General features: G+C 33.0%; 1 protein-coding gene across 3 annotated transcripts in view; it reads left to right on the top strand.

The window, feature by feature from the left end:
* Epha3 (EPH receptor A3) overlaps positions 1-19,363 on the top strand; it is a 313,122-nt gene that overhangs the window by 254,512 nt on the left and 39,247 nt on the right. For all 3 annotated transcript variants that reach the window (XM_013024101.1, XM_013024103.1, XM_013024102.1), the window contains exons 10-13: positions 315-440; positions 5,753-5,938; positions 16,002-16,063; positions 17,680-17,889. In XM_013024101.1, the coding sequence (XP_012879555.1) occupies positions 315-440; positions 5,753-5,938; positions 16,002-16,063; positions 17,680-17,889 (584 nt within the window). The remainder of the gene's footprint in view (positions 1-314; positions 441-5,752; positions 5,939-16,001; positions 16,064-17,679; positions 17,890-19,363) is intronic.

Below are 19,363 nucleotides of genomic sequence, written 5' to 3' on the forward strand. Positions count from 1 at the left end.
GTAAATGGTGCTGGAAAAATTGGCTAATCACTTGTAGAAAACTAAAGCTAGATCCTTATATATCACCCTGCACCAGAATCAACTCCAAATGGATCAAAGACCTCAGAGTCAAAGCACTCTATTTTGTTTGTCATTATGGACAGCTTTAAAAAACATTTTTCAACACTTAAGCCAACATCTCTGTCTGTTTCTGTGATATCATAAAATAAAAATTGATGTAGCTTATTGGATTAGAATATTTCAGGCAAAATTATCCTAAATATTTTCTCAATAAAAACCTTATAAATAATGCCTTTGCTCCTTCCTTTAATCAGTAAAACTCCCAGGACTTCGGACCTATGTCGACCCACATACCTATGAAGACCCTACACAAGCAGTGCATGAGTTTGCTAAGGAGTTGGATGCCAGCAACATATCCATTGACAAAGTGGTGGGAGCAGGTAACTCATTAACCCTACTGCAATAGTAGTATGCTAATTGCATGTTTACAACTATGACTAAAAATACTACCTGAGGTTGCTCTGTTTTCTGAAGCTTGGGTGACATTTTTCTAATTTCATAATGAAAGACGAGCAGTAAATGGGGTATTTAATGGAATTTAATGATTTTATAGGTGATAGACTTGCAAATTGAAACAATGGCTGCTTTTTATTAGTTTTCAGAGGTAGTCTCAGTTAATGCTCAATCTTCCCATAGCTATGCTGATCCCCTGTCAAAAACCTATTTGAATAAGTAGGGATACAATAATGTCTCAATTTAAACTAGACCAGTAATTGAAAATCTTCATTTGAATTTTAATACCCTCTTTGAAATTCAAAGAACAATAAAAATGTTATATATGACACTCCAATTTCATTACAACTATTTTGACAGGGTATCATAAATAACCTAAAATATTTTAATTAATTAATTTATTCCACTATAAATTCATGAATAAACATGGAGTTATTGCTAAAATAAGTTGCATTTCTCAATAAAACTTTAGGTAAGTATTAAATAAAAATGTCTGTACACTTACAAATAAGCATATGAGTATCCATAATATGTGGAAACATGCATATCAGCACTACTATTGAAAAATAAAATTGAACTATGCATAATACTACAGAGATAATAATCTCACTCTTAGCTACTGCCTTCAAAACAACTAGCAATTTTTATGTTGATATAGGAAATAGAGTAGATAGGGAAATTTACTTACTGGATTATTAATAACTTGTCTGACCATATTTTCTCCAAGTGCCATATTTATGTATTCATGACTAAGGCTTCTTTATACAAACATGAATGCATTTGTCACTATTTTTTTCTGTAGATAAAAGCAGTATCTAAAGTATTCAAGAAAGAAAATTTGACTAATTTGTTTTATCCCAGTGATATATTTTTCTAAACTTTCTACAGTTGTTCCAAGTACATTATGTTCCTAAAAATTCAAGTAACCAGATGGTAATAATTATGAAACTACTATTCATAGAGGATACTAATATAGATATTCTGTTTTTACAAAGCAGGACTTGAACATGTGTGTGTCACCACATATTTGTGGTAATCTAGTACCGAAACAAATGTATGCTGAGTATCCTGTTTATTGGGTTAGCCTTGTTTTGTGAACAGCTCTGTGACCTGGAAGGTTTATATTTGGCTTGGTTTTAATGTTGATCCACAGAGTACACTGTTTCCAGCATGGACTTTTCAGTAGCACAAGCAGCACCTGATCTTTGCATACTAATCTGGAGCCCAATGAGAGGAAGAATAGCTCACTTATCCACAACCTAGGTCCAGAAGGTCAAATAGCAACCATCATGACCTTGAAATCTGAGGCCCTCTGCCCTGGTAAAAAGGCTTTCTATGGAGACATTGACATAGCTAGTTAGCCAGAACATAGAGTTGTGAGGCACAGTAAACCCGAATGCTCATGAAAGATTAGACTAGATCCCCTTTGTCTTTTCTTTCTTAAAATATATAACTAAACAATGAAGCCTAACCTCATATTGAGAGATATGTAAGCCAACACTCTTGGCTATTATCTTAAGAACAATGATGCTGTGCTTATTTTATTTTTAAATAGTTATATGATTAGTTGATGACATTTCTCCTGGAAAAATTCAATATATTATGTACACACAGTATAAGAATTTCTGGATTAGAATGTTTGTCATTACCAAGAATACAACATAGAATCAAGACATTAAAAGATACCACACACATACACATACACATAAATACAGACACATAAATAAGTGAAATAATATACAGATATAATGATTGTGTATAGACACATTTCTTAAAATAGCTTCAGTAACAATCAACATAAGCTAACATTGCATAATTGTTTAATTTATCTGTCATGGTATTAAGATGGAAGCCAGGGTCTTGCTAGACAAGTGCTATATAACTAATCCATGTCACCACCCTCTAACATGAAATTTGCTTGTTAACAATCCATTTACTTTTTTTATACACCATTCTTAATAAAATAAAAGAATTTAAACTTATCCATCAAAGTCCAAAACTAAAAGTTCTAAATATAAGACTATTCTTAGTCTAAACTTGTTCACCAGGAAAAATGCTTTTAGTTTTTTGAATTTGCAGAAAGAGCATATGTGTTATACATATGATTGTATGTATTGCAATTCTTTAATTTCATGTCAGAGAATGTATTTGGATAAATGTTCCAAAATCCTCATTTACCTAAAAGATCCTTAGAAACAATTATACCTATTGCAATTTATCAAATTAATGTTGAGCCATGAATTATCACCTCCAATTAGTATACTTCTATTGGTAAGGATTGCAAAATGAATAAAAAATTCTAGTGTAATTTTGGAAAACCACTGTATTTTTTTCAAATTTAAAACTTGTAAAAACTTATTTCCAAGTTTCAAAGTATGCTAGGCATTCACTTCTTATTTAATTTCATTAGCTTTTAAAATAGATATTTGTATGTCTATTTCAGTAGATGGGAAAAAAAAGAAGCTAAGTATTTGAACATCCATTGTCATATCAAAGAGAGAAACTGTGGCTAGAATCCTTTATTTTCCACTCTCAAAGCCCATGCTGAACACTGACCATCACAATGGTACATCATTTGTAAGATTTTTGTAGGCATTAAATGAGATGATTCTTGCAAAGAGAGTGATGCTGACAAATAAGCCTTGCTCAATAGGTACTGAAGTATGAGAAGGGTTCAGGGAGACATGATCACTCTGCTTTTCATGAATTCTATAAATTTGTCCATGAATCCCACTTAAAATAAAGAAAATAATCTCTAATTGGCTTACTTAAAATGTGAAATCTTATCCTTAATCTTTCTAGAACAGTCCTCTTAGAAAATGTTTTCTTTGGAAATACTTACTCAGTAAGATATGAATCTTGCTATCATTACCATCACATTAACATCTCTTATTTTAATATGGAATTTGGCAACTTCTCTTATAGTCATATAGAATCTTGTAGTTTCCAAAGCATGTTTATATTCATTTGTCAATTTGATCTGAAAAGAAACATGAGTGTGGATAGATAATTTACCCTTCTAAAGTGGGTCTAAATTCAGGGAATAAATAGTACCAACATATAAATGCTACTTGTCATGCATTTGACCCTGGATCTAGTACCTCACATACATTAATTAACTGTACAACAGTCTTATCAGATAAGCACAATTGTCACACCTATGGTATAGATAAAGAAATGGAGGCACAGAAAGGTGAAGATACATAAAAACCACAAACCCAATAAGTAACAGAGCAAGAATAAGCCCTAAACTATTTGGCTCTGGGATTGATGTTCTCCACCACAGCTCTGTACTGTCTCTTCTATAAACTGACAAGTGATATGTCACTAAGTGGTGATGGCATCTGAATTTAAAACATGATCCTTTATACCATGTTGACTCATGAGAATGGCAGAACTTTCAGGAAATGAAAGTTCATTATGAATACCTCTGTATGGTTTACTCAAACGTAATGTTTATACAAAGCGAACTGGAGCTCTCTAGCAATGTTCAGATAACTCTGGATAAGGCAAGAAACTCTTACTCTTACTCTTGCTTACAATTCTAATTTTTCATCATAACATCTCTTTCTCCTAATAGTGCTTTTCTGTAGTTATAGGTTCTGCCTTGGATTTAACAAAACCAAAGATGGTTCTCAGGCACTCTCCCTCATTTTGTCTATAATCCTTAGGACATTATAACTGTAAGGATTGCTATCTTTTCCCTTCTTTGTCAAAATAAAAAAAAAAAACTAATTTTTTTTTACCATTACATTGCTTTATTTTTCTCAGTGTCTGTTCAGTTGTTGCCAATTGATGAGTATTTGTTAAATAATTACATGTGCTTCTGCTTTTGGACTTTGAATGACTTTTCCAAATTACAGTATAAATCATTGCTTTGCAAGAGGAAGACTGGAATCCTGTTGAAGGGTCATGTCGAGGAGAGGGTAGCGCTTCCTGGAGAGATACAAGTGATTTGTTCTCCTAGAGCAAGAAGCTCTAGCAGGGCAATCTGCTACTTTTCTGGCTCAGCTCATTTACTTTGGGATGGTGGGGGTGGGAGGTGTTGTGTTAGAGAATCATTTCACTTCTCTATGCTGAAACAAAATATTAAAACTGACTTTTCTAAATCACAGGGACATTAGCTCAAGAATATTATTCTATTCCATAGAGAAGCAAATGATTTTTTTTATTTTTTTATAGTTTTTTTTAATTTTTATTTATTTTTTTATTGTGAAAATACTGTCTAGAGTGGTTACAATTACATGGCCTTTGTTTCTCCTTCTCATCCTGTACTTAATCCTAGAAAATTTCCGGAAAACACTCTTGTTCAATTTAAAACCTTGTTCAATACTAAAATTGGTTCATGTGTGTGTGTGTGTGTGTGTGTGTGTGTGGGTGGGTGGGTGGTTGTGTGTGTAGAGAAATAGAGAAGTAGATATAGTCTCTGTTCTAAGCCAGGTCAAAATCTGATGAGGGTGGTAAGTAAAGCTCTTTAATAGTAATGTACATAAAAATAGTGATTAGTCTAAATCATTTTATACATTGATTGGACTCAATTACTTAATAGTAAACAACTCTTAGCATCCAACTTCTGGATTAATCACACATATTTTGGAAATAAGATTTTCATGTAGGACATTAAACATAAGAAAATGTTTCCATAATAACTTTTAGACAAGACAGGCTATTTAATTCGATACTCTTATGCAATTGGTCTTCTCCCAGAAGCCCAGAAAACTTTATAGCTAGCATGCCAATAATGCAACAAACCAATACTCCAATAAATGGAATTGATAGCAGATGTTTCCTTTCTCATTTTCTGAGAGTTTGAGTGTATAGCCCCATTGGTCCTCACAGTAAAAATAGAATAGTTAAAAACATCTGAAATTCAACACAATGTTCAAGTCATAATATCTGTGCCAGCCTGTTTGTTACCCTGAAATGATGTTAGCTCTTACAAGAAAGGGTGAAAAGTCTGACGCATGCAGCTTTTAGCTTTCTTCTTATTTTCTCATGTTGCAGTTTTCGTAGTGTCATATTTAAGATTCCACGGGCACTCTCACAAGGTCTGTTTTCCACTATGTTGTGAATATCTTGGGCTTTTCCAGACAGTCTCATTTTCTCATCTTCTGTAGTAATTTGGAGGCCTATGAAAAACTATAACTGCTTGCTCTTTCAAGTATTTGCTCTCTATCCAGGCTAGGATAGATGTGCTATGTAATTATTTGCATTCTGTTGCTTTCCTGCATTCTACCAGGTGAATTTGGAGAAGTATGCAGTGGTCGCTTAAAACTCCCTTCCAAAAAAGAGATTTCAGTGGCCATCAAAACCCTGAAAGTAGGCTACACGGAGAAACAGAGGCGGGATTTCCTGGGAGAAGCAAGCATTATGGGACAGTTTGACCATCCCAATATCATTCGACTGGAGGGAGTTGTTACTAAAAGTAAGTAATGCTCTAACACCTGCTTTTCCTGCCTTTCTAGACAGCAAATGTATTGAAGTAATAGTATTTTGGACATGCTTTTCTTTTCTTTTTTAAATTTTTATTGTGAAAATATCGTACAGAGGGGTTACAATTACATGGGCAAGGTAATGAGTACATTTCTTATCAAGCATTGTTGCCCCCTCCTTTGTTTCCCCTTCCCATCCCTTCCCATCTCTCCTCCCCCCACCCCAGTGGACATGCTTCTCTAAGTCTTAAAAATTCTTGAATTTTTAACGCAAAATAGTGAGTGAGATATTGGGCTGTGCAAAAGCATGCTGATTAAAAGATTGTGGAGAAGAGAGCTGTGGAAAATGTAGAAGAGCAAGGAAAAACAATGATTCAATTTTGACAGGAACTCCCAGCAAGTTGCCTTTTCATTTATTCTTCACCAGCTTTGTTTAAGCTCCCAGATCCTTACCCCTGTTGTCCTCCCTGCCCTAGGAAAATTATAGGCATCTTGGGAATGCTTCTGAGCTGGAAACATTGGTTCACAAGGAGACCCAAGGCTTTCCCCCCTGCACCCCTCCCCCCTTCTCTGTGGATTCCAAATAGTTCTGATCTAGGGTCCCAGGTGGATTTTGGATTGCTCTGGGGGAAGTTCTGGCATTCAGCCCACTATAAAGATCTGAATTTATTTCCATGATGGTTTCTCCAGCCAAGCTCAAAAGGGATCCTGTGAGGCAGATCTGTGATTTTTGGCTCCCATTCCAATGAAAACCCCTTGAGATACCATTGGGACCTTTCCTTTTTTTTTTTTTTTTTTTCTTAGTTGAGGTTTTGGAGCATAGAATGCAGAATAAGTGAAATTGGCAGCAAATTCCTTACAGTGAAAGACAACATATGGCAGAGAGTTTGGCATCCTTTAGGGGATAATTCATTGGCACCACATTTACATACTCTATGGTTACCAACAGACATTACTCATTATGTTTTTCACAATGTTATTCTTCTTTTACATTACATGCACCACTTTCCAAATGGCAGTAATAGTGAGTCTCACTGTAGTGTGACTAAAAGGGCATTTCCTTCTTCATGAAGGCATGGTATAATTGAAATATACTTTGATTTCCTTTGGAGTGTTCATGTAAAATAAATTAAATTAAGAACTTAACAACGTGGAATTACTTAAACATATGCTAGATGCCCATGTTAAGCATTTTTAAAAAAGTGTTTGAACATTGAATGCTAGGACTGTGTTTGCCACCATTCTTCCCACCCATTCACCTTAAGACCCACCCTCCTCACACCAAAAGGATTTCAGCTTCTTAGTCATAATATTCAGTGTACATTGTTAAAATGGAACTGAGTGACTTGAGGAAGCTGGTGAGGCTAGCATGCTGGGAGAGAATGCTGGAAGCGAAGCCACTGTTCAACATGCATGATATTAGGAATCTAATATGTTGAAATGGAACCCCTTTGTTGATTAAAAAGTATTTGTTTCTTGCCTCTGTCCTCTGAAAAATTGTCCCACAATGGTAGTTATACTAACCTTTCTTGTGAAAATATCAGATTATACGCTAATGTGAGCAAGCTTGCTCAGTTTGCTTGGCTTGCAGGTAATCCTACCACTTGAGCCAGATCTCTAGACATGCTTTTTTGCTGTTTATTTTAGATGGAGACTTTTAGACTTTTCTGCCAAGACTGGCCTCAAATTGTAATTTTCCAAATCTCATCTTTCTGAATAGTTGTAATTACAGTTATGAGAAACTGGCACCTAGCATCTTTTTCTTTTTCTTTTCATTTTTTTAACCAGTAAGACTGGTTTGGGAAATGAATGAATCTATTTGACTTTCAGGGAAAAACCATACTATTTTATATCTGTAGAATTTCAGTGACATGTTTCACTGAGCATTTCATATCATTTAGCCATTTAACGTCTGATGTCATCCTAATCAACTGGACTGTCCTTCAGAACTGGAAATTCACTGAGGAGGAAAATAAAATCACTTGTGCTTAGATATTCTTTTAAACTTTAATTTCCATGATGGAAAATTTTCATCTTCTTTAATGGAGTATCTGTTATTTTTTCTGATTTTGTACTATGGCATAATTTTATTGTCATTGATTGATATTCTGTGAGTTAGATATAATCACTTCTTTTACCTTTGAACAAACAATTGTAAATCATGATTAGATTGTCTGGCTAGAAAGTGCTAAATATAGCATGGAGAATATGGATGTTTCTTTTACACTCTACCCGCATATTGGAACAAACACATGTTTTCATGTTATATTCATAGACTCTAATTATTATTTATTTCTTTATTTTAAAAGTACTTCCTCACAACTTCATCATAGCAAGGCAACTTTCTTGTTTCAAGAAAAAAAGGTTGTAGATAATTTCTTACTGTCAGAATCTGAAACAAAATGTTTCCAAAGATGACAAGAATGGTGACTAACATAGAGCCTGATCAAAATAAGTACTTATTTCATTGTGGTTGAGGAGCCAAAAATTAACTAACTAAATGAGAGAAAGAAGGGAGAAGTATCATCTACTATCTTCCAGTGTTTTAATGAATGCATTCTTAAAGAAGTACAGCTGCATAACTGATTGCATTTTTCAGGGAGTGAGGGAGAAAATAATTGTGTTTTAACATGGACAGAGGCATCACTTAAATTCTTCAATATCTATAAGTAAGAAGAAATAGATAAAAACGACTATCAAAGTAATTATGTTTAAATTTGAGCCTACAGATAAGTTCTAGTGTTCTAGCCAATAGAATTTGATTTTATTCATTTGAATGTTCTAAATGACAAAAGCAATCTTTTAAATTTTAATAAAAGCAAATATTAAAACAAAATTGCTGTGTTATTTTTCCTTCAGATGTAAAAAATTAAATAATCTAATATGAATTGTCATCACAAACAAATCTATAGAACAATCACGGAGAGAAAAATTCTGTAAAAAATACATTAAAATGGTTTCTAAAAACTAAAGATATAACACATTAAAAATCTTTTTATATCTTATTCTCTAACAGTCTGATATGGATTACAACTGCTTTAGTCTTGAAGTGAGAAATCTAAATTTGATACATCTCCTTGGCCAAATAAGTATGTAAGAAACTGTCAAAGCTGACTCTATAAATCCCATCATCTCATATATTGTAAATATAACAGAGGAGTAACCCCAGAGTTAGATTTGGGACTCATTAGTGGCATATTTAAAAAGCTCTAAATCAGGTACCTTTTTCTAATAGAGAGGAAATAGAAGCTCCCTACAATAACATTTATATGTTACATTTAAAACATAAATATGACACATTGTCATCAAGAGATTATTTTATTTTGCTGCTAATATTTTACATTCTAAAACATTTGACTTCTAAATGAATACTCATGTACACACCTGCACATAAACACATTGGATAAATAGAGTGATGCAGAATTTATAGCTTATCACATTTCAAATTTTTAAAAAGGGCATATCAATATCTAGACTAAGAATCAGTACATCCAAGATCAAATTCTGACACAACCATACTAATGGGTGAGACTTCATAAATCAAACAACTCACATATACATCTTATTCTGTAACGTAGAATTAACAGTGAAATCTTACTTTTTTTTTGCATCTTTAAAATGAGATGAGAGCTGGGCATTGCTGATTCACACCTGTAATCCTAGCTACTGAGAAGGCTGAGATCTAAAGATGACAGTTTGAAACCAGCCCTGGCAGTAAGTCCATGAGAGTTATCTTCAATAAACTACTCAGAAAAAAGCCAGAAGTGGCATTGTTGCTCAAGTGGTAGAGTGCTAGCTTTGAGCAAAAGAAGCTCAATAACAGCATCCAGGTTCTAAGTTCAAGTCCTAGGACCTGCACCCACACACAACAACCCCCCACCCCCACCCCCACAAATGCTATGAAAGTATATAAGAATACATTAGCAAAGAATTATGCAAATCTTTTGCTAAGAGTGAGATAACCATTTAATTTGTGTGCATACAAAAAACATTCTTGAAAAAATTCCTTTCTTCCCTTTTGTCTGAGCGAAGCCTTTTTATTATTGCTATTAATTGTGTGCTTAGAAATACTGTGTCTATTATAATGTATCATTTTCAAATCATTTTGAGAAGGGCCTTTATGTGATCATTACTTTTAATTTGTTTGAATCAAGTCATAAACAATTTTAATGGTATGTCATGAGCCTGAAAATCTTAAACACGAGAAGGTGATAGAGTCTCTGATCTTCAAAGTAGCAGCAAGCCAGGGGACAGGCTTTGCCCAGAACGAGGTACTCACATGTGTTATCAATTTTAGTTGAAGTTCAAAAGGATGAAACTTGATTTTAACAAATGTTTGATATTTCTGCCATCACACCATAAGTTAAATGATGTTTAGATTCCAAGAATAATTCCTATTGGCAATATTTTACCTAGTGAAATAGGAGGAATTAAATTCAATCTAGTTGATGTGTTTTTCCCTCCTTGGATTAATTTCTTGGAAATTTAAAAATTGACCAGGAAACTTAACTGTAATCTTCTATTGTTGAGGAATGTCATGGATGGAGCACTAAGAGGATTTCTCATAATTAAACAGCCCTCTTTCTCTCTCTCTCTCTCTCTCTCTCTTTCTCTCTCTCTCTCTCTCTGAGTGTTCACTTTGCACCATCACTAACATTGATTTGGACTTCCTTATTCCCAGTATAGGGGATAAAGGAATATTGTTGGGCTAAGATGGCATACTTTATTAACAATCCCAAATCCTGTTATTTCCTTTCTTTCTGCAAATTTTCTTCTGAGCTTCTTTCAAGAGTATCATATTTCATTTCAAATTCTTAAGCTTTCTTTAATGGTCGTACTCGGGCTTGATTTTGGGGTCTTGAGCTTTCTAGGCAGATGTTTACTTAAGCCATATTCCAACTATTTCATATCATATTCACAACAAAAAGCACATAGGATATATTACAGAGCTAGAATAATAATTTTTTGCAAACTCTGATGACACCAGCTGTTATCATACATTTCTTATTACAAGTTTATAAATTCAGAATGTCGATATGCCCACATGAACAGAAATAGGAGACTGTTTCTCAATATTTACTGAAAATGTGAGAACTAGAATGATGTATTTACATGTCTAAAGAACTTTAGCTCTTTCCTTTGCATGCTCTATGTATAATCATTGCACTAATCCGCATATTTGGATTAAAACAGAATTTATGTGGTAAATTTCCTCATTTATTTTATTGGATATTTTCTGAAGATTAAATTCAACTTACAAAGTTTACTAAATCCTCTTGTGACCATGTCTGGGAATTCATTTCCCTTAGCATCATCTTATATGGTCATATGTACATAGCTATTGAGATATTCTGCTCATCTGATAAGATAATCTTAGATGTATACTAATTATTTTGCAAATAAGGGAGACTGTGAGATCTATGTTTCTTTGGGTCTGGCTTAATTAACTTAATATGATTTTTTCCCAAGTCTTTCCATTTCCTTATAAGTGGAGCAATGTCATTCTTTCTGATGGAAGCATGGAATTCCATTTTTCTTTGTTGTTGTTGTTTTTAATATACTATGTGATTTTTTTGCTTACTTTGTATATTCTTTCCCCTATGGTATATACCCTGTTCTGGTTGTATTTGATTCTGGTACCCTGGTATTGTATATAAATTTATTCAAACTAGGGAAGGGAAAGGGAACAACAGAATGATGAGACAAAGGGAAAGGGGGAAAGCAATACAACAGCAATATACACAAGACAATATGTTAGAAATAATCTGTACAACTTGGGGAGTGGGAGTTGAGGGAGTTGGTAGGAGAAAAATGAGGGAAAGGTAACAAGTTTGACAGTAAATGTACTTATTACTTTACTTATGTAACTGTGGCCCCTCTGTATATCACCTTGAAAATAAAAGAAGAAAAAATTACAAGACCATAATTCTCAATGTGTACAAATACTACCTTTTATTATCCATAGTAACTATCCAAAAATAAGAAAAAAATCACTCAGTATATACAAGTAGTTTAGTAGTTCAGCAGATATCTGAGCATTTCTGATTTTACACAAACTTTTGTATTAAGGGGGAAAAGGAACACCCCAAACTCAGAAGCATACAATTGCCTTAATGCAAAATCTCTACAATCAATATCAGAAGGTAAAATAACAGGTCATCTTAATAAATAAGACAAAATTGAATCACATTGGAATAGTTACAAAACTGTATAGAACAATGGGTTAAGTGTGTATAATTTTAGATATCTTAAAAATAATTACATTTCTGTTTGAAAGTGGATGTTATTATCTAAGAATTAATATTTGAAATTGGTAAAGAAAAATAGGTCTATGGTTGACTGTGTATCTATCATATCACTTACTCTTCTTTTTGTAAAAAATGTGATGGAGAAGTTTGTGGTGAAAATAGTGGTGCTTATCCTGCAATTCTTAGTTATTTTAAATCTCCTACCCACTCTCATCGAACAGTTATTCAGTAACTAGAAATATCTCTGAATCACTATGGAAAGTTGGTAAATAAACTCATTTAGTAGACTTACTCACTTGTTTTTACTATGTGAAAAGTCAATATTCCTTCCATATATTTATAAGTAAATATAGAAACAAAATGGAGTCTGGCACAGGTGGCTCATGCCTGTAATCTAGCTACTTTGGAGGCTGAGATATCATGATTTAAAGCCAGCCTTGGAAGAAGCCTATGAAAAACTTCAATTATCCACCAAAAAGCCAAAAGTAGAGCTGTATCCCAAATGATAGAATGCTAGCCTTGAGCAAAAAATTATTCAGGGACATTGCCCAGTGCTCAAGCCCCAGGACACACACAGATACAGAAACAGACACAGACACAGACACCACATGCACACACACACCAACTACAAACCTGTTTTGTTCATTTTGATAGTTTTATTCCATCTAGTTATTGACCATTTTCAAAGTTTTTGATATATGCCAGATAGATTTTGGAGTCTCTGTTGATAATGAATGAAGTAGGGTTTGTTTTGAGTATGTAGGTCATATTATTTGCAAATCAAAATGCATGTAAAAGAGCATGCACACTTGTGTATCAATATTGCATACTATGAAGAGTTGTCATTTTATAATTTCCTAGTACATTTTATGCATATTAGAACTAACTCTGGCCACTATTCCAGAAAGTCTTTTTCTTTAACTATATTTATCAAAATCATGATCACAAGGGAAACTCTTAGTACTGATTTCCAAGGTAGAACATTTTGATTCTGTTTACTTTTTGTCTGTACATTTGGTTTCCTGAATCTTTGAACTTAATGCAAAGCACATTTCCCAACTTGCCCATCTTAACTGAAGTGTTTACAAATACCTAAATTACAGAGTTAAAGACAGCCTGATCTGATTTCTGAATGGTCATGGAGCTTTGGCTTAATTGACTGGGTTGATTTTTAGCTACTTCTATTTCCCTTGCCAAACATTGTACTCTATATGCTAATGGGAAATGAAATGGTCATAAGGCTGAAAGCCAGAGGAAGTGAGTGATAAGCAGAGGTCTGAGTAATACACAGATTCAATAACTGGCAGTGAAAAGCAAGGTACTTTGAACTCCCTTGGAAGCATGTATTTGTAACATGTTATGCTCTTCAGGATTATATTAGGGAAGGAACAGGGACAGGAGATGATCTACAGAGAGCACCTTCACTCATTCACTTATTCATTCATATATTTGCTCATTCACTCAAGCCTTCATTTCACTAAAAGTCAGGTCTCTGATAAAGTTAAATAGGAACCAAAAAAAATTGGTTGAGTCTTCCATTTCCCTTAAATATAGTGAAATTGAACTTTAGCTAGAATTTGTAAACAGCAAATTCTGACAGCTCAGAATTTAGGTTAAAATAATTTTTCAGATATTACTAGATCACAATGTTAAATGTGATATGTACCCAGAAAGTTAAATCAGCATATTAGTTAAATTGAGCATTGCGTTAACTGATTATATTATGCATGAAAATCATGAAAAAATTTATAGAATTTAAATATTTTCCTCACTCCAAAAATCAAGACATCTCTCCTATGATATATTCAAATAACTAAATATAGTGTGAGTAGCTTTCATGTTACTGAATGATAATTCTCAACAGCATAGATTCAGAATTTTTACATATAAAAGAAATAGAAAATAAAGTTTTATATTTTCTAGCATCAAAATGGCAAACTAATCTTCATAAGATAGAAGGTACTTATGAAAGCAAATGATAATTGTGTTAGATTTAAGACAGTCATGCTTGAAGACTTTCATCAGAATTCAACTTAGAACTTCTGAAGGTGGAAAAGGAATAACTTTCTTGTAGCATGAAGGGCTTGTCATCAAGACATCATGGCATCAGCAAAGCAGAGTTAAAATGTGATGATAAATGCAAGTTTTAAACTCAGACCATGTCAGAGATTTGGTTTACTACTGGATAATATTTTTTTACAAAAATAACTTATTTCAATGCACATTGTTCTCCATGGAAGAAGAAAAAGAAAAAAGAATGCATATTATTGAAGCATAAGTATACCATGAGAATTAAGTGCTAGAGCATATGAAGTACTCAAGACTGTTATAAACTTCTGTTCAAAGAAGAAACACCGGGATTTCCCAGATATCAGATGTATCTATTTCCCAAATTTGTATTTTTCATTATGCTAGTTTCTAAAATTAATTTCTTTGCTGTCAGTGTAATATATCTAGAGTAATATTTAGCTTTGTACATATGGCATTATTATTAGTAGTAGATATAGTGCTACAGTACATATATATATATATATATACACTTTTAATTAAAATTACCCTATAGGCATGCAACAATCAGTTAAATCATTATTCCTTGTTAAACATTTATTCTAGTTCTAGCTGCATATATTCACAATACTTAAGAACACTATTTGGTATTGCTTGAGATTTTATATGTTTATCTCATGAATAGCACAGTGTGTAGGCTACAACTCTTGACTTTATAATTTGTTTACTTCATGACATTGAGACACTTATCTTTGCTGTCTCAAGTTTCTTAAGTACAATAATAATTATACAATTTATGTATCTAATCAATCAGTATTATACACAGAATAGTTGCTATATAAGTACATTAAAATGCTGGATCCACATAGTTTAGTCACATTGAGCCTATGTATTTCCCAAGTTACAAATTAGTGGTTGCAGCAATTTTTATTGCAGCTTTATTTTCCTTTCAAATATAACATGAATTTTATATTCTGTTTATTGTTTCCTACAAGTCTCTTGTACACTTCATGAAAGTAGGAATTATTTAAATTTTTAAATTAATTTTTAAATTCACTTTTTAATTAAATGAAATTTTAAATTGTAAAGAAGTTGTAATTCAACAAAACAGTTCATGAATATACAATGCATCTTGAGCATTCTTTCCTCATTCTCCTCCATCCTTCCTAATCCTACCCACTCCCACAAAATTCTTAATTTTGTAGCATATGCATTGAGTTTTATGACTGCATATGAATTTTTCTCCCAGCTTCTCCCCTTCATTCCCTTTGATCCTACCTTATCACTTTTTGAGTACCAGTTTCGTGAAAGAGAGGGAGTTTTATTTATTGTGCCTGTAACTAACCAAAACAAAAGAGAACACTATGTTGTGGATGTACATGCCCACAGGGTAAGTGGAAATTGGGTTCCTCATTCTGTCTTGTGCTTGTAAACAAAATATTATTTTTGAAAAGTAGCTAAGATGCAATTAATTAAAGAATGGAGACATATTTTGACATTTATGTTTCCTGAAAACAATTCCAAATAAGTCCTGTTAGATAATCTAGATTTAAGGCCTTTGATCTAGAAACCAGTCTTCTCCATTTTTTTCTTAGTTTCACTTTTTTCATTTTCATTTCATAGTTTCATTTTCGTTTGCTGTGTTTTTTTTTCTTGAATTGCAGCATGGCAAAATTTGGGCAGAGAAATTTCTTAAATCTTTGAATTCATTAGGTGCCCAAGAGTATTATATGTAAGTTAATTGCATGATATTTGTTGCACAGTTTTGATGATATTCAATGTATTATTTGTTATTATATAGGTAAGCCAGTTATGATTGTAACAGAATACATGGAGAATGGTTCTTTGGACAGTTTCTTACGTGTAAGTAAAACTATATATATGCACATGTTTGAATTTATGAATGAGCTGTCAGCAGCTCATTGTTAGAAATGTCTTCTAATATTATGTCAAGCAATTAGGTTATCTAAATTTTAAGGAAAGCTGAACATTTCTGGGACTAAATATCAAGGACAAAACTTATTCTGCATGTTTAGTTGCAGCATTCAAATTTTAATAGTACATAGTATTAAAGTTTGCGCGATCTTCTTCAAGTTTTTGGCATTTTCAAGATTCACATCATTAACATAAATTAAAATATTTTTCTAAACCCAGATATAAATATTTACGTAAGACAAAAATATTCCCTTTGACTATGTAAAGTAACCTCAAACTATGATAAGATAGACTATGTACTGCTCATAGACTTTACTCAATAATTAGGCATGTACTATAAACTATATTATTAAAGAAAATATATTTTTAAGTTAAGGTATCATTTGTCAATATGTAATTATATATAAATACACATATATATATTCTTTAAACATATAAGCTTTATATTTGAAATGCTTAATTCATCATATTTTAATGTAGTTTAGAAAATTCAGTTCTCAAAGAAGTATAGAAATTTTGACATTCAAGACATTAAAAATCAACATTAGTCGCTTTTTTTAGTCATGTTTAGGGTCTTCAAAATGTTTTTATTATTTTGTGTCTTGAGACAGGTGGAATATAGAAGAATAAAGATACAAAAATATGTCATGCCATTCATAATTATGAGGGAAAATTCTAAATTTTCTACAAAAGAGAAATGATTATTTTAAAAGACAACAGTCATATTAATACAAGTTGTTTTTATGGATCTCAAAACACACTAAAATTCATTTAAATAATAAATATAAATAAATTCATTTAAATAATAAATATTGTAAATGCTTTCTGAGATATATTTAGAAGTGGATATAGTATTAACACATTGCTTTTACCACCTATTTCTATTTAAATTCAAATGGTGGACTAGATACGTGTCTTTAGCACCTACAAGGTTACCAGGAGGTTCTGAGTTCAAACCACAGTACCACTGAGAGAGAAACAGAGAGAAAGAGGTAGAGGGAGAGAGAGAATAAGATTAATCAAATAAATACCTTAGGTTTGCTTTCATAATGCAGAGCTTTTATGACTTTGTCTTCAATTTCTTTCTATTTTGTGATCTAACACTCAGAGTTAGGGAAAAAAGCAAAACAAAATGGTCAATCCATGATTTTACTGTTCATGAATGAATTATATTGATAACTAACATTTTAGTGCTACTTAATTTAAAGCAATTCATAAAGCATCAAGGAAATGAACCTGGCATAGCTGCAACACCCATTTCGTTTGTTTGTTCTTGTTCATGTTTCTGAGGAAGCATTATAAATATATATCACACAAAGATCAGCAGAGGCCTACTTTTGAACTTGGTTCTGATTGCATGGTGTTTACTTGGCAATGCATCCATTGATCCACTGATCTTGTTAGTCATGAGAGCTTTGAGCTAACATGTCTACAGTTGGCTTTGTTACAATTTTTGATATATGAGATTTTAAAGGACAAAAATTAAAGGATGCATTTCTAGGCTCTAATAACAACCCTAATTCTACACTGGGAATGTCTTCCAGAAACACGATGCCCAGTTTACCGTCATCCAGCTGGTTGGGATGCTTCGAGGGATAGCATCTGGAATGAAGTACTTGTCGGATATGGGATACGTTCATAGAGACCTTGCCGCTCGGAACATCTTGATCAACAGTAATTTGGTGTGCAAGGTTTCTGATTTTGGACTTTCACGTGTTCTAGAGGATGACCCCGAAGCTGCTTACACCACACGAGTGAGTAACAAGGACTCTCCTGCCCCCACATGGTGAACTGGTAAATACATAGAAATAGAACCAAACTGATAGCTTGGTTAGATTTCTGCAGGAAGCAATATCTCCTCAATATAAAATATTACTATGTATTCTAGGAATCATACACCATTACTATTTTGAAAAAGTGACTACTAGATTTTGAGATACCTTACTTTATGATTTTTCCCCAAAGCGCCATGATCTTCACATCTAAAATGATCCATAATTTGATTTATCTATTTTTATGTTCATGGTTGAGACACATTTAGTAAGCAATTGTAATTAATTATCAGGATTGTCAGCCTACTAGATTAATCTGAAATATTTAAAAATCTGTATTTACATAAATGATGCACGCTTGTGTCATAAACTTTCTAGATAAGCCAAGCATGATGTCATGTTCAGCTTCTCAGGAGGTAGAGGCAGGGAGAATGAGAATTGGAAGCTAGCACAACAAAAGTTATAAAGATTTTTATCTTTTTTTAATTTAAATTTTATTGCAGTGATGATTACAAGAATAAGGCCTGGGATATAGATCAAATGGCAAAACACTTGCCTACTGTGTCTGATACGTTGGCTTCAAATGGCTAGTACTGGAGGGGAAAAAGAAACAAAAGCAATGAAATGAAGAATAGTCCATAATTTTTCTACCTACAGAGAATATACATGTTTGTGAATCATTTTTACCAGATTTTTATTTCATCTTTATGAGTGGATGTATTACGAAAATAGAATTATCCTCATTCTTTTTTTATTTTTATGTGAATTTTTTAAATTAATTAATTAATTTATAAACAGAGGGGTTACAATTACATGGGCAAGGTAATGAGTGCATTTCTTATCAAGCATTGTTGCCTCCTCCTTTGTTTCCCCTTCCCATCCCTTCCCATCTCCTCCCAGCCCCCCCCCATACTCTCCTCCCCCCACGCCAAAGTTGTAAAGTTGGTTTTTCAACATAATACCTTGTACATCTCATGGTTGCAATGGGTCCAGCTATATTCCTATTTAAACAATTTGTTTTTTCCGTTACCCTCCACACAAATTATGCCAACATCAAATACAGTGAAAACAGGGGTTATACCGTAGGGGTGGGTCATACAAGGCAACAAAGAAATATCTTATAAACATGTTAGAAACAATAGCAAGAAAGAAAAAAAAAACATTTGAGTCTTTATCTTGGGATTCATTTCGCCTAACATCAACTTATCTGACCGTTTCTGCTTGTCTCAGACTTATGCTAGTTATTGCAAATAAGGGAACCATGGGACCTATGTTTTTTTTGGGCCTGGCTTACTTCACTTAATATAATTTTTTCCAAGTCTTTCCATTTTTGAACAAAGGGATAGAATTCCATTGTGTATATATACCACATTTTCTTGATCCATTCATCTACTGAGGGGCATCTGGGTTGGTACCATATCTTAGCTGTGGTAAATAATGCTGCAATAAACATAGT

Source organism: Dipodomys ordii, unplaced genomic scaffold (genome assembly GCF_000151885.1).
Source record: "Dipodomys ordii isolate 6190 unplaced genomic scaffold, Dord_2.0 Scaffold73, whole genome shotgun sequence".
Lineage (NCBI taxonomy): Eukaryota > Metazoa > Chordata > Mammalia > Rodentia > Heteromyidae > Dipodomys > Dipodomys ordii.